This window comes from Sinocyclocheilus rhinocerous, unplaced genomic scaffold (assembly GCF_001515625.1).
Source record: "Sinocyclocheilus rhinocerous isolate Xijiao unplaced genomic scaffold, SAMN03320098_v1.1 scaffold3924, whole genome shotgun sequence".
NCBI classification, from domain to species: domain Eukaryota; kingdom Metazoa; phylum Chordata; class Actinopteri; order Cypriniformes; family Cyprinidae; genus Sinocyclocheilus; species Sinocyclocheilus rhinocerous.
Genome location: NW_015656030.1, coordinates 94,397 through 109,080, shown reverse-complemented (window position 1 = coordinate 109,080; position 14,684 = coordinate 94,397). Strand labels below are relative to the sequence as shown.

Here is a 14,684-nt window from a genome sequence, read left to right as displayed (position 1 = left end):
TGCCTAAATGAACAGCCAAGTAGTTGTTTAAGTAATTTAGAGATAATTTTACAGAGTTTTGACCACAATTTAAAATAAAAGAAAACAAACTGAAAAAAATCACAGTTATTTTTTTAGTAAAATTATGATTATTTTACAGTGTACACATCCACATTTGAAGAGAATATATATGTTTTCTGAATTCATGGCTTACTTTTCGTCTGTGGCGAAACACTTGCTTTCGTCAATGTGTACATATGTTGAGCCCACCAACTTTTTGTCCTCTTTTTTTTCCCTGAGCATCTGCATACTTCTCACACATACACTTCGCAATTCCATGGACATCTTGGAGAGGGTCGCACTACTATTTGAAATGTCATCAAGCACCTGTCGCATATCCACCTGTCGCATATGGAGACCCTGTGAAAATCTAAACACAATGCAATGCAATATTGCAGTAAAAGGACAGAATTAAAACATTTATGTGCAGACAGTTATGGAGGAAATGGCACTAGAGATCACAGACAATATAAAGTTACCTGTGAATATACTTCATCCAACTAAAAAGACTTACATGGGAATGGGAAAGGCTTGCATGGGAATGGGAAAAAATGGACTTGGTCCTTATGCTTCTCCTGTTTCGTCCACATGACTTCTTGCACTGCCTGCAAATATATATAAGAGTATAATAAATAAATAGTATAATATTCATCATGTAAAATACATTCCTGCTGGCATAGCTTTAAAAAAAAATCAACCTAGACTATGATCTGTCTTAGTACTTGAATGAAGTGGGTGGTAAGTATATATATATATATATATATATATATATATATTGTCATGTATGATTTTTTTGAAAAATAACTCAAGATCTAATTTGTTAGTGGATTGGTTACACTGCATGTTATAGATGTATTACACATGGACACAAAATTTCACAATAACAAAAATAAGATTAAAGAGATTACAAAATTATTAATTAAAGGCACAATATATAAGTTTTTGCCGCTAAAGGTCGCATTTTCAAAACAATAGCAAAGGTTAAGCTTGATGACTCTATGAAGGAGAGTGGAACGATACACTTCGCAATTTCATGGACATCTTGGACAGGGTCGCACTACTATTTGAGATGTCATCTAGCATCATATCCACCTGTCGCATATGGAGACCCTGTGAAAATCTAAACACAATGCAATGCAATATTGCAGTAAAAGGACAGAATTAAAACATTTATGTGCAGACAGTTATGGAGGAAATGGCACTAGAGATCACAGACAATATAAAGTTACCTGTGAATATACTTCATCCAACTAAAAAGACTTACATGGGAATGGGGAAAAATGGACTTGGTCCTTATGTTTCGTCCACATGACTTCTTGCACTGCCTGCTGCAAATGAGTATAGTATTCATCATGTAAAATACTTCCTGCTGGCATAGCTTAAAAAAACAACAACTATGATCTGTCTTAGTACTTGAAGTGGGTGGTAAATATATATATATATATATATATATATATATTGTCATGTATGATTTTTTTGAAAAATAACTCAAGATCTAATTTGTTAGTGGATTGGTTACACTGCATGTTATAGATGTATTACACATGGACACAAAATTTCACAATAACAAAAATAAGATTAAAGAGATTACAAAATTATTAATTCAAGGCACAATATATAAGTTTTTGCCGCTAAAGGTCGCATTTTCAAAACAATAACAAAGGTGAAGCTTGATGACGCTATGAAGGAGAGTGGAACGATGGGAGATGTCGTTTTCACCATCCAGGTATGTTCGAATCATGTTCACTGATGTAATGATTTTTTGTTTTACCTGTACCTTCCAAAGGTATTCAATCAGTGAATAAATTATACAGAGAAAGTGAGCAAATAACATTTACATTGTCAAGGAACAGTAACTGATTTAAGTCTAACGCAAATTTAAGCACTCACAAAAAAACTCCCCTTATAATCAGTAAAGCTGTCTAAATACTGTTTGATAAATGAATCTCCTACTTACTTCATATGTACATCTGCACTTTATGATGAGTGTTTACGATGAGAGAATTCGTGAGAGTGCAGAATTCAGTCAGTGAGCATGCGCACTATACAAAAAAACTGGTGTTTCAGCGATGACTCATCTGAACGCCTCTGATTGGCAGCTACATTCATAAACTCAACAGACTCGTGTGAGATTGGTTATAATGCGCGACACTGTAAAAACGCATAAAAAGAATCATGGTGCAACACTGAGCAGATCTAAATGTAATGCTGCAGTTAATACGTTTCATTTCATTTTCATTTTATTTTATTTGCGACAGCCGTAATTGATTTAGTTTAACTGTACAGCAGCATTCTTGTCCACGTGTGTTGCCATAGTTTCTACAAGCGGAGACCGACTGCACGGATATTACGTCATTGATAGGTGACAATGAACTGGGACAAGACATTATTTGAAATTGGAATTTCTCTGGATTTACAAATCCTTGGGAACTTTTGGGATAACGTAAGTACACAACTGCATGAAATATATAACACTGTGCAAGTGGTTTTTGGATAATTTATTACGAAAATCTAACATATTGTGCCTTTAAGTTTCCAAAAAGGCAATTAAAGCTGCCTTTAAAACTGTGCATGCATGTAAGTATTTGTTATATGAGCTACATGGTTTTCAAAACTGTCCTGGACCACCCCAGCACTCTCCCTCATCTAACACACCCGATTCAACTCATCAGCTCATTAGTAGAGACATTAAGACCTGAAGTGGGTCAGAAAAGTTAAACAGTTGTGAGAAAATATCATGTGTGTCAGTTCTGCGTTATGTTGAGCTTGAAGCAGCCAAAATAACCTAATAACCCTAACCCAGTTGCTGCATCTATTTTAATGTTTCTACATTAATTTGAAGACTGAATGTGAAATTATGGCAATATAAAAGTATATTTAAAACTTTAATGTTAGTTGGGATTAAGCACAAATAATTTCAGAAAAAAATGTGTGATTAGTTTTTTTTTTTATCGATTGACAGCACACACACACACACACACACACACATATATATATATATATATATATATATATATATATATATATATACCCAAATGAATTGTAGCTCATGTTTAACCACGATAGAGACATCAGAGCCAGTGGCAAATTCAATTCCCGAAGAACTGGACGAGGTGAGGATATTTGAAACATTGGATATTGATAGCAAACTGGATATTTGAATTATAAACAACTACATTATCACCTGAAAAAAAAAGGGAAAAAAACTACTAAAACTACATTCTGTGAACAGTATTATTTATTCAATTATAGTGGATTTGGGTGTCTGCTATGACTCTCGCTGAGAGAAAAGCTGCATGCAGAGTAATACAAATGGTATTTGTCAAATACTAATATAATACAAAATACATACTCATATTCAGATTTTAGAATGTAACAACTTGTGATAAAATGAGTCATATTTGCTTGACTCCAGTCTGTCCCTGCTTGACCTGACACATGTCCTGCCCTATGAGGTCATTCGCTACATTCACAATCAATCATCCATATTAATTTTGCCTATAAAAGTGCACATATTGTATCAAGTCAGTGGCATTTGGCCACAGTTAAACTGAATCTTTGTGATGTCTGTCTTTCTTTACACACTGCTTATCTTTCAACTACATGCAAAGGCAGAAAAGCCTATTTGCCGAATGATGGGAGACCCTAAGTACCCGCTATTATCCAAGGATGGAGACGTAAATATTGGAGCACTGTTTTCAGTCCACAGCATAGAGATATTACCTTCATTTAAGTATACACAAAAACCTCAGGTTCTATCATGTTCAAGGTTTGTTACATTGTAAACTATTATTGAACTATTCAACAGTTAGGCAAATAATAATGCAATCAGTTTTTTAAATGAATATAAAGTGCAGGATATTTATAAATATAACATCTGGAATGTTAATGTGTTTCAGGTGTGAACCACATACAGTACATATTGTGAAATAATACAAATAAGTATGTTTTTTGACTGTATTTATTTGTTTATGTTTTTGGTCTGTATTTAACACACTGGCTTAATGTTTTTATAGTGTGAGTCTAAGAGATTTTCGAATGGCTCAGACCATGATTTTTGCCATTGAGGAGATTAACAGAAGTCAAAGTTTGTTACCAAATGTTTCTGTTGGCTATCAAATTTATGATACCTGTGGTTCAAGACTGTCTTCTATGAGTGCAACCATGGCACTGATGAATGGGCCAGAGTTTACAGCAGGAGACAGATGCAATGGACAGTCTCCGATACATGCTATCATAGGAGAAACAGAGTCTTCTGCAACCGTGATTTTGTCCAGAACTACAGGACCTTTTAAAATTCCTGTGGTAAGGAGCAATAACACTAAACACTTGGATATAATCTCCCTTCTGATGACTGTTGAACATTTTTTAGGGTTTTTCTTTTTTTCTTTCTCTCTTTCAGATAAGTCCCTCAGCCTCATGTGAATGTCTCAGTAATAGGAAAGATTATCCCTCTTTCTTCAGGACTATTGCTAGTGATTACCACCAGAGCAGAGCACTTGCATACATAGTCAAGCACTTTGGCTGGTCTTGGGTGGGAGCTGTGAACAGTGACAATGACTATGGAAACAATGGGATGACAATATTTCTGAATACAGCCCAGGAGGAGGGAATTTGTGTGGAGTACTCTGTGAAATTCTACCGAACAGAGCCTGACAAACTCCAAAAAGTGGTAGAGACAATTAAACAAAGCACTGCCAAAGTGATTGTTGCATTTCTTACCAGTTCTGAAATGTACAATCTACTCGATCAGCTAAGTATTCAGAACATTACAGGCTTCCAAATGATTGGAGTGGAGGGATGGATAACTGCAAAGAATTTGATCACTCCAAACAGTTTTCATGTGCTGGGAGGGTCACTGGGGTTTGCAGTAAAAAAAAATGATATTGAAGGTTTTGCAGATTATGTTATAAAAGCATTCTGGAAGACTGTTGTTCCATGCTCACAGACTGAGGGAAATTATTCTCAAAATGCAGTAAATTGCAACACATATCAGGATCTACTATTGCTGAAAAACTACAATGAAGATGTGCCTGAACAAAGATATTCAAGTAATGTCTACAAAGCAGTTTATGCTGTGGCTCATTCATTGCACAACCTACTCAAGTGCAAAGAACAAGCAGGTTGTGAGAAAGGCCTGTCAATACAACCACAGCAGGTAAACAAACAAACAAACAAACAAATAACTGAATTTCTGTTTGTAAATATATTTTTCTCAATAGGTTGTTGAGGCTCTGAAAAAGGTCAATTTCATTATAAAAATGGGAGATCATGTGTGGTTTGACAGCACTGGTGCCACAGTTGCCCAATATGAAGTTGTGAACTGGCAGAAGGACTCAAATGGATCAATCAAATTTAAAGCAGTGGGATACTATGATGCCTCACTGCCCCCAGACCAGCGCTTTGTGCTCAACACAGAAAACATAACCTGGGCTGGGGGACAAATTGAGGTAAATGCCAGTAATATGTCTGACCTAAAGGGTTGCTTGAAACTGGAAGAAAAAAATTCTCAAAATACTTGCACTGTCCTATAACACATTAGAAGGATAAATTGAAAAATAAATAAATTGGTTCCCCTGTAATATGGTCAACAGCAACAGCAGAGGGCGGTAATAAGCCAGTTTTAAGCAAAAAGGCTACTCTGTTGGTAATGGTGGTCATTTCTGTAAAACCCTTTCAAATTATTTTGGTCCAATTACTTATTTGCATCATTTAAAAATTCAAATATGCAATAGTCTGATAAAAGTCATTTTAGCCAATGTATCTTCATTCTCCAAAGTCAGTATAAATACCTAAGAAAACAAATTTATGTATGTATTTTATTTTTTTAATGTATTTTTTATTTATTTTTATGCAGAAGCCAAGGTCTGTGTGCAGTGAGAGCTGTCCTCCAGGCACTAGGAAGGCTGCACAGAAAGGAAGACCCGGCTGCTGTTATGACTGTATTCCATGTGCAGAAGGAGAAATCAGTAATGAGACAGGTAATCTTCAGGCCATCTCACAGTTTCAAGGAAAATTGCTCCTTTTTGTATTTTCCCTCTTACGTTGCAGTTCTGGATGCAGTTTCCTAGCAAAGGACTTGCATAAAATTATTTTATCTCTAACTATAATGATCATTACTTTCTTTCCAGATTCAAATAACTGCAAGCAGTGTCCAGGTGAATACTGGTCTAATGCTGAGAAAAATAAATGTGTCTTAAAGGCTGTAGAATTTCTCTCATTCACAGAAGTTATGGGTATAGTGCTAGTCTTTTTCTCACTGTTTGGAGCAGGATTAACTGTCCTGATGGCCATCCTGTTTTACAGTAAGAAGGACACCCCCATAGTAAAAGCCAACAACTCAGAGCTGAGCTTTCTGCTGCTCTTCTCATTGGCTCTTTGTTTTCTCTGTTCACTTACTTTCATCGGCCGTCCCACAGAGTGGTCCTGTATGTTGCGTCACACAGCATTTGGGATCACTTTTGTCCTCTGTATCTCCTGTGTTCTGGGGAAAACAATAGTGGTGTTAATGGCCTTCAAGGCTACACTTCCAGGAAGTAATATCATGAAATGGTTTGGGCCTGCACAACAACGACTCAGTGTTCTTGCCTTTACACTAATACAGGTTCTTATCTGTGTGCTTTGGCTAAAAATATCACCTCCATTTCCATACAAAAATTTGAAATATTATAATGAAAAGATTGTTCTTGAGTGCAGTCTGGGTTCTACAGTAGGTTTCTGGGCTGTGTTGGGCTATATTGGCCTTCTGGCTGTCTTGTGTTTTATTCTGGCTTTTCTGGCTCGCAAGCTGCCTGATAAGTTCAATGAAGCCAAATTTATCACATTCAGTATGCTCATATTCTGTGCTGTATGGATCACATTTATTCCATCTTATGTCAGTCCTCCTGGAAAGTTTACTGTAGCTGTGGAGATATTTGCCATTTTAGCCTCAAGCTTTGGTTTACTATTCTGCATATTTGTACCTAAATGTTACATAATTTTGTGTAAGCCTGAACAAAATACAAAGCAACATCTGATGGGAAAGGTTTCCATATAAATCATACTCAAAAATAAACTGAATTGTCTATATCAACATTGCAGTGTTTTGTGGTGTTTATTCAATAACTTAAATAATGTTAAAAACATACAAGTAAATTGATTAAAAATAAACCCTCAAAATTTTATACTGAACAAAATATATATCTGTGCTATTTCAAGAACAAGAAGACAAAGTAATGTTCTAGTAGTCTTCTTATGTATTTTACTTAAAATGTGGTTCTATCATACATACATTTACCCTTGTTTGCATAGAAAATGTATAATACGGACATATTTGTTTGCCAGAGGGCTCAGCAGTTTTCTTATCTTTATCCTCAATAGTGATCATCAGAGTCAAATCTCACACTCGTTATAAATTCAGAATGTGCCACCTCAAGAACATTTATGAAAAAGGTTTTACATCAGTGGTATTAAACACTTATTTGGCACCTGTATGCTTTTGTTACTAATTGTGTCATGACTCATGCCATTGTGGCAGAGCTAAAACGTGAAACCAGAACAAACACGCTTCTGTTGATTCTGCCAACAAATGGGACCAGAAACATAATTTGAAAGGAAGTGATGAAGTGAGGAAGAGATCAAAACATTAAACAGGTTCTCCCCACTGTGTAAGACTTGAAGAACCTCAGACACTTTGATCTTCTGAGATAAGGACAATACACACACCGTGTATTAACATACAGGCATCTGTTTCAACATCTCACTGAGAGAGGATGCGAGAAAAGTTCCTTCTCACCTATCCTTTTCATCCACTTCCTTCCCTCACCCATCTCCCCTCACTCAGCTCACTCAGAATGGTCAACAGCATAATATAATGTTTTACATGAATGCAAGTGATATTTACAGTCATGTTTGGAATCATTTGACTTGTCTCAAGTCAACTGGTACAATGGTTTCAATCTTACAAGAAGTAGACTAGAAGGTAATACAGATCCTAAGAGTTTAGAGATATTTTGCTCACTGTAGAGGGTGTGTCATTTCCCAGTGACTTTCATGCAGATTACCATCTGTGCCCAAAAAGTGTAAACTCTCCACAGCTAGGAATTGATCAATGCAAATTCCAATTGTTAGTTCCTGTCTTGCTTTTGGGGGATGTTTGTCTTGGTCTGAGTACTTAAGGGAATGTTGCAAGAAGATCAGCGCGCTTCTGTAGCCAGAGGAGCCCGTAGTGTGGAGTGTGATAATAAATTGTTACATTTGATTTTGATCTGGCTTACTCTGAAATTATTGACTCTAGTAGATTACGTTGTATCCTTGTTACCGCATTTCTGCATCAGGTTAGTAACAGACTAACATCCAGTTGAGATGGAGCATAGGGCATGCCAACTGTATTTTTAGAGATCCGGCTAACACTTGGTATAAGTTCAAGTGTACTTAGACTATAAGGGCTAAAAGGGAATTTCCGTTTAGGTCAACTGGATGTTGTTCGACCAATCTAAATAGGGTGAGCCGAACCTCTGTTTGCTGTTATGTTACTCTAGCTAAGTGTGCATGGGAAACCATGGCATGACCAAACCAAAGCTACTATCAGATAAAGTAATGTTGGTCAGCTTACATCGTAGTAGTGGTCGTGACCTCTGACTAGAGATAATGTTGCTTTATTCAAGTGTGTACAGATTTATGGGGACTAAACAAAAGTACTTTTAGAATGAGCAAGCATAGGAGCGGCCATCTAAAGTTTTAGTCAATTACCTCTGTCTAATAACCAAGACTGGCGAATATGTGACCGTGAGGTATGCTAACGGCCGATATCTCTGAGCGACATAAATAGAACAGTCATATGTCTAGATAAATTATCGGTAACACTATTTTAAACATCTTGCGTTCAGAAAATCATCAGATATGTCTGTGATTGATTACATTGCTCAACACTGCAAAACACGCTGTAAATATGAACATTTGACACCCTCTACAACACAAATACACACTGGAGTGTTTGCCAGACATGTTTCACCAATATCAGATAGGGCCCCCTGATTCCCCGGGGCCCTAAGCTGCCACTTACTTCGCTTATTGGTTAAGTCCACCCCTGAATGTAATGTTTCCCCCATTGATGTATTGCCCTGTCATAAGTGTTTGGTTCTCGTGTTTTACTCTCACAAGAGTTCACCTGAACTTTGCGGGGATTCCACGTGACATATCTCATGCTGGTTTTGTCTGGCCAAAGGAGAACTGGCCCCCCACTGAGCTTGGTTTCTCCCAAGGTTTTTTCCCAACGACTGCACCCCTAAAGACCCCCCTGTCAAGCTCCTGAAGTTTGCAGATGACACTACAGTCATCGGTCTCATCCAGGACAAAGATGAGTCTACTTACAGACAGGAGTCATTCAGATTCCTGGGAACCACCATCTCTCAGGACCCGAAGTGGGACACTCACATCGACTCCATTGTTAAAAAGGCCCAACAAAGGTTGTAATTCCTTCGCCAACTGAGGAAATTCAACCTGCCACAGGAGCTGCTGAAACAGTTCTACTCTGCCATCATTGAGTCATTCCTGTTCACTTCAATAACTGTCTGGTTTGGTTCAAAACAAAATCAGACATCAGAAGACTACAGAGAACGGTTTGGACTGCTGAAAGGATTGTTGGTGCTCCCCTGCCCACCCTCCAAGAACTGTAAACATCCAGTGTGAGGAAAAGGGCTCAGAAAATCACTCTGGGTCCCTCACATCCAAGCCATCTCCTTTTTGAACTTTTGTCATCTGTTTGGCGTTACAGAGCTCCGAATACCAGGACAGCCAGGCACAAGAACAATTTCTTTCCTCAGGCAATCTACCTCATGAACAGTTAATGTTCTCCCATTGTGCAATAAAAGTATGTGCAACAAATGATGTTTTATTAACAAAGTTCTAAAGGAGCACGTTCAGATAATTAACCCGGCCAATTCCTCGTCAGCAATTATATCGCCTATCCTATCAGCTCGAGAGAGAACCTCTATAAATAGCTAAACCGTCTTACCTTCATTCTCTCTGCAGTTTTCCAGCATGATCGCGGCCGCCGCTCTGCTCGACCAGCCATACGTTTTCCATGACACAGAGGCCTACCCTCACCTACACCGGAGACACTTCCAATTTCTTCCCCGGCATTCTTCTATCATTCGGCCGAGCCAAAAATGGGAGGCAAGCGCTGATTAATTCCGACGCACAGTTCTCACGGAGGGTGAAAAAGCGGATTTGTACGATCTATTCATCACCCTGCAAATCAGCCAACCTCACTCCCAAATCCACTCCAGCCAATAGATCATGCAAAGCTCTCAAGGCCTCGAACTCGCCGCGTTCGATACCCCCATTCTCCCGCACAGGATCCGGCTCTCCCTGAGCGTTGGGTCGCAGCAGCAGGCCTTCAGCAAGCCTGGGCCGGACGCACCCCAGATCTTACTCGCTTCCTGCTTCGGCTCAGCTTTTCACCGTGGCTCTTCCTGCCGCAGCGCCGTATTGCAGCCGGGCCTCCAGCTCCCGTAGCATACGCTAGAGCGAGGTTGCCTCCGCTAGCGGCGCAGGCCACCAGTATTGCCAAAAAATTTTCAGGTAAAATCAACAAAGGCAGGTCATTTGTTGCTGGAGTCTTTAAATAATGTCGCAACATCATTGAATGTTAATGTCATTATGCAACCACGACGCAAGTGCATAGAATACTCACTGAAATTATTCAAAATTTACATATTTTTCACCAGCATTTTACCTGTATTTAAATTACACATTGCATTTTGATAGATGGATGGATAAGATTAATTTTTGTTTTGTAGATAAGATCAATAGTGGAAGAGAAAAGTTTCACAGGGTATAACAGTAAATGATTAACATAGGTTACAAAATTACTTATAAAGTAACATGAATTCATGACTTGTTAATGTATCATTATGTCATGACTTTACTTGGGGGGGCACATTATTACAAACTCATCATTAATTACTTATAAAGTAACATGAATTCATGTCTTGTTAATGTATCATGATGTCATGACTTTACTTGGGGGGGCACATTATTATTAACTCCTCATTAATTACTTATAAAGTAACATAAATTCATGACTTGTTAATGTGTCATTATGTCATAACTTTACTTGGGGGGGGCACATTATTACTAACTCCTCATTAATTACTTATAAAGTAACATGAATTCATGACTTGTTAATGTATCATGATGTCATGACTTGTCTTAGAGGGGCACATCTTTAAAAGGTTATCAATTACACATGTTCTATACATATTCCGCTCATCTAAATCAGATATTTGGTGCTTTTCGGTGGTTTGTAAAGAAGTGGAAGAGCAGAGGTCCTGTGGCTGCATTTGGATGGAGAAGGAACTGAACGGTAGGAGGAAAGTTGACATTTTGAAGGGGCAATAGTGGCCCAAAAGAAGAGCAAGAACACAAGACAAACGTCTGACTGCAGTGCATTATTATGATATAAAGACAGTAAACCAATCCATAACATAAACAAAGCGATAACCATCATCTTTATGCTAACACTGATTTTAATTAGGAAAATTGCATCTGCTTAATGAATATGTTATTGTAGGACGGCAGCAGTGCAATCACTCAAAAGAGAATGAGATTAAATTGTTTTTAATTATGAATGCATCATTGTGTGTTGGACGAGTTAGGTTAAATTTAAATATTGCAAGAAATCCACTGTTGTTCACTGATGTTTGTGACAACTGCAGGTGGCAAATTTATAAACAATTTTACATTGTGCCATTTTCATACATCTTGCTTCTAGAGCATGTTTGATTTAGTTTACCCCGCAACACCGCCGCCACGACCAGTCTGACGGGGCTCATGCTTATAACAGTAGCTTGGTGGAGTAGACTCATTTAAAATGGCCTCAAATTGCTAAAAGAAATGCTCATATATTCACAAAAACACTAGATCTTAATATCTTATGTTATATCTCCTCATTCTGAACAACTTTGCCTCTTGGACCACTGCTGTCAAATTGCAATAAAATGATCATATATTCACATATACACTATCTTCATATCATATGATATATCTCCTAATTTTGAACAACTTTGCTTCTAGGACCACTGCTGTCAATCCAACTGTTCTTTAAATATTTGATATTATTTAAAAAAACTACTTTTGTGAACTAGTCCTAGGTTTTTAAATCAAAATCAATAAAACCACTGCAGTACAATTCTCTGGACTCTCTAGATCAACAATTATCAAAAAAATGTTGAACATTTTCATTTGGACAACTATAAACCGGTAATTTTATAATATGTTCTTTACATAGTGTACCCAAAGGCCTATGAATCCTAAAAGAAAGCCCACAACTTCTCAAAACTTTGTAAAATGATGCATAATTTCATTCTAAACAAGCATGCAAAATTTAAGAGAGATTGGGCAAAAAATAACACTATAATAATTATAAACGTTAAAAACACAGTGCTGTATGAGAAATTGCATGAAATTGCAGTTATAACCACTAGATGGCAGTGGAAGACCACTAATGGGCTAATTAAACGCACTAAAACAGTACTGTTCATAGGTTTGCTTATGGATTCATGCTTAGACATTATAAAATCACTGTTATAACATTTAAAATTACATGAAGTCAAAGTTTACCATTTTGTTCATACAGACATATCAGTTTTTACAATTATGCCAGATTGTGATTACAGTGAAACCTGAAAATGACATATAAACTCTTAAAAAGAGAAGACTTGCAATAAGTTTTGCGTCACCTATCATTTATTTCAAATATCTATATCTGCAACAAAATGTGTGAGCATGTATGTCTGTGTATGTGTGTGTGTGTGTGTGTGTAAGCATGCTTATTGAGCATTAATATACTAGTTTAATCATTTCATTTCAGTGTATGTGTGTGTGTCTGTTAGGCTATTCTCCATTTTGGATGTGTTTTACTGTCAGCCATTCATCCAGGTTGGCCTAGACCCTAAAAGCATACCACCTTAATTGAAAAGTTATTTCAGGGTTTTGATCTCTCAACTGAGAGAACACATCCTGTTTATTATATTATAATGAATATTTAATATTACATTTAAACTTTGACTATAGCCTAGACATGTTGCATATTAATTGTACTATTTATGAACCTCAATGCATATGTTTGTGTATTTTGTGTTATGCCATAATGATGTTCTATTTGAGGGGATAAACATGATAATCAGAACCAAAACAGATGTTTTTTAGCAGGTACGAGCTGTAATGGTGCAGCTCTATTCTGGAAAAGGGGGCAGGGAGCAGCAGCTCATTTGCATTTAAAAAGACAACGCACGAAAAACAGCGCGTTTCTGCTTCCACTCAAAATAGGCATTTTCGAAATTATATAATAAATGATCTGTGGGCTATTTTGAGCTGAAACTTCACAGACACATTCTGGGGACACCTGAGACTTATATTCCATATTGTAAAAAGGGGCATAATAGGTCTCCTTTAAGAGGGGTTCAAATGGACAGGGAAACATGTAAAACCATTTAAAACTCTGATACACAAATGTACTGTTACATGCAGAGCAGTTAAAACATATCCCTCATGTGGCACTGTCACATAGACCCCTCCCCCAGCCTACGGCATCTGAGGGAAAGAATTCTAGCCCCATTTGGAATTTACTACATCATAATATCCATATTGTGGGTTTCCCCTCCGGTGTGTATACAATTGTCTTTGTAATAAGTTAGGTAAAACCTGGCCTTCCCACCTAGGCACAAGGTAAAGGGAGGAGGCAGAGGAGACACCAAAAAGAGGAGGGATTCTCCACCAGACTGGGTAACCCGGGACAGGTAGCGCTGATCCTCCCTGGTACACATTAGACCCAGTCTCCCTGGTATGTAGTCCTTCCTGGCACCTCCTTGCTCCTGGCTGTGCTGAATGGGTAGGTAGAGTGGTAGGAATAGAAGAATGATGATGGTTTTGGAGATTGTGAACTCTGTTGGCCCCTTGCTGCCCCTGCCCTCTCCTTCCTCCTACATCGATCGCAGTCACCCACGAACTCCCAGACATCCCTCTGGATGGATGGCCACCAGGCGACTTCCATGACTCTCAGGAGAGTCTTCACCCTTCCGTGATGTCTTTCGGATGCCTGGGTATTAGGGCTGTCAAAAAAAAAATTAGAATTTCGAATATTCGTCAAATTTAAAATAAAAATCCACAATCGAATACAAAAGCGTTGCATTTTAGGAGTGCGTCAGGCAGCTTTATCAGTGGCATGAGAAGCAATGACGATGTAAGTGTCGTTGCATTATAATGTTTTTGTTAGCCTATCCAGTTGCAGCCACTAGATGCGGTGCTGCTGTGTTGTTCATTAAAATTATTGTGGAAAAAGAGAACATCAATGCTCTTTTTGACTTTTTGAGTCTGAAATAAAGATATCATCATCAATGATGTTTACATCAAAACTGAAACCAAGCCGTTCACACAGAACACATATTTCGCACATTTTCTATAGGGACATCTATCACCGTTGCACTCGCATCTCGCACAAAAGAGCCGCATGTTTAGAAAGCCATGTAAAATTAATGCAAGTTTAACTTTGAAAAAAATGTATATCAAGACTTTATGGCGGGGGGTTTCCCACTGCATCTAATGTTTTTAAATGAGAAATGTACTCTGTGTGATTAGCTTTCGGCCCTTTGTATTAAACTATG

General features: G+C 37.7%; 1 protein-coding gene across 1 annotated transcript; it reads left to right on the top strand.

Annotated features, from left to right (window-relative positions):
• Positions 1-3,587: 3,587 nt before the first annotated feature.
• On the top strand, positions 3,588-7,075 carry LOC107719307 (extracellular calcium-sensing receptor-like). Its single transcript, XM_016526707.1, has 6 exons — positions 3,588-3,808; positions 4,056-4,344; positions 4,442-5,197; positions 5,262-5,489; positions 5,897-6,020; positions 6,171-7,075. The coding sequence occupies exons 1-6, from the start codon at positions 3,603-3,605 to the stop codon at positions 7,073-7,075; spliced, it is 2,508 nt and encodes an 835-aa protein (XP_016382193.1). The 5' UTR covers positions 3,588-3,602.
• Positions 7,076-14,684: the final 7,609 nt, after the last annotated feature.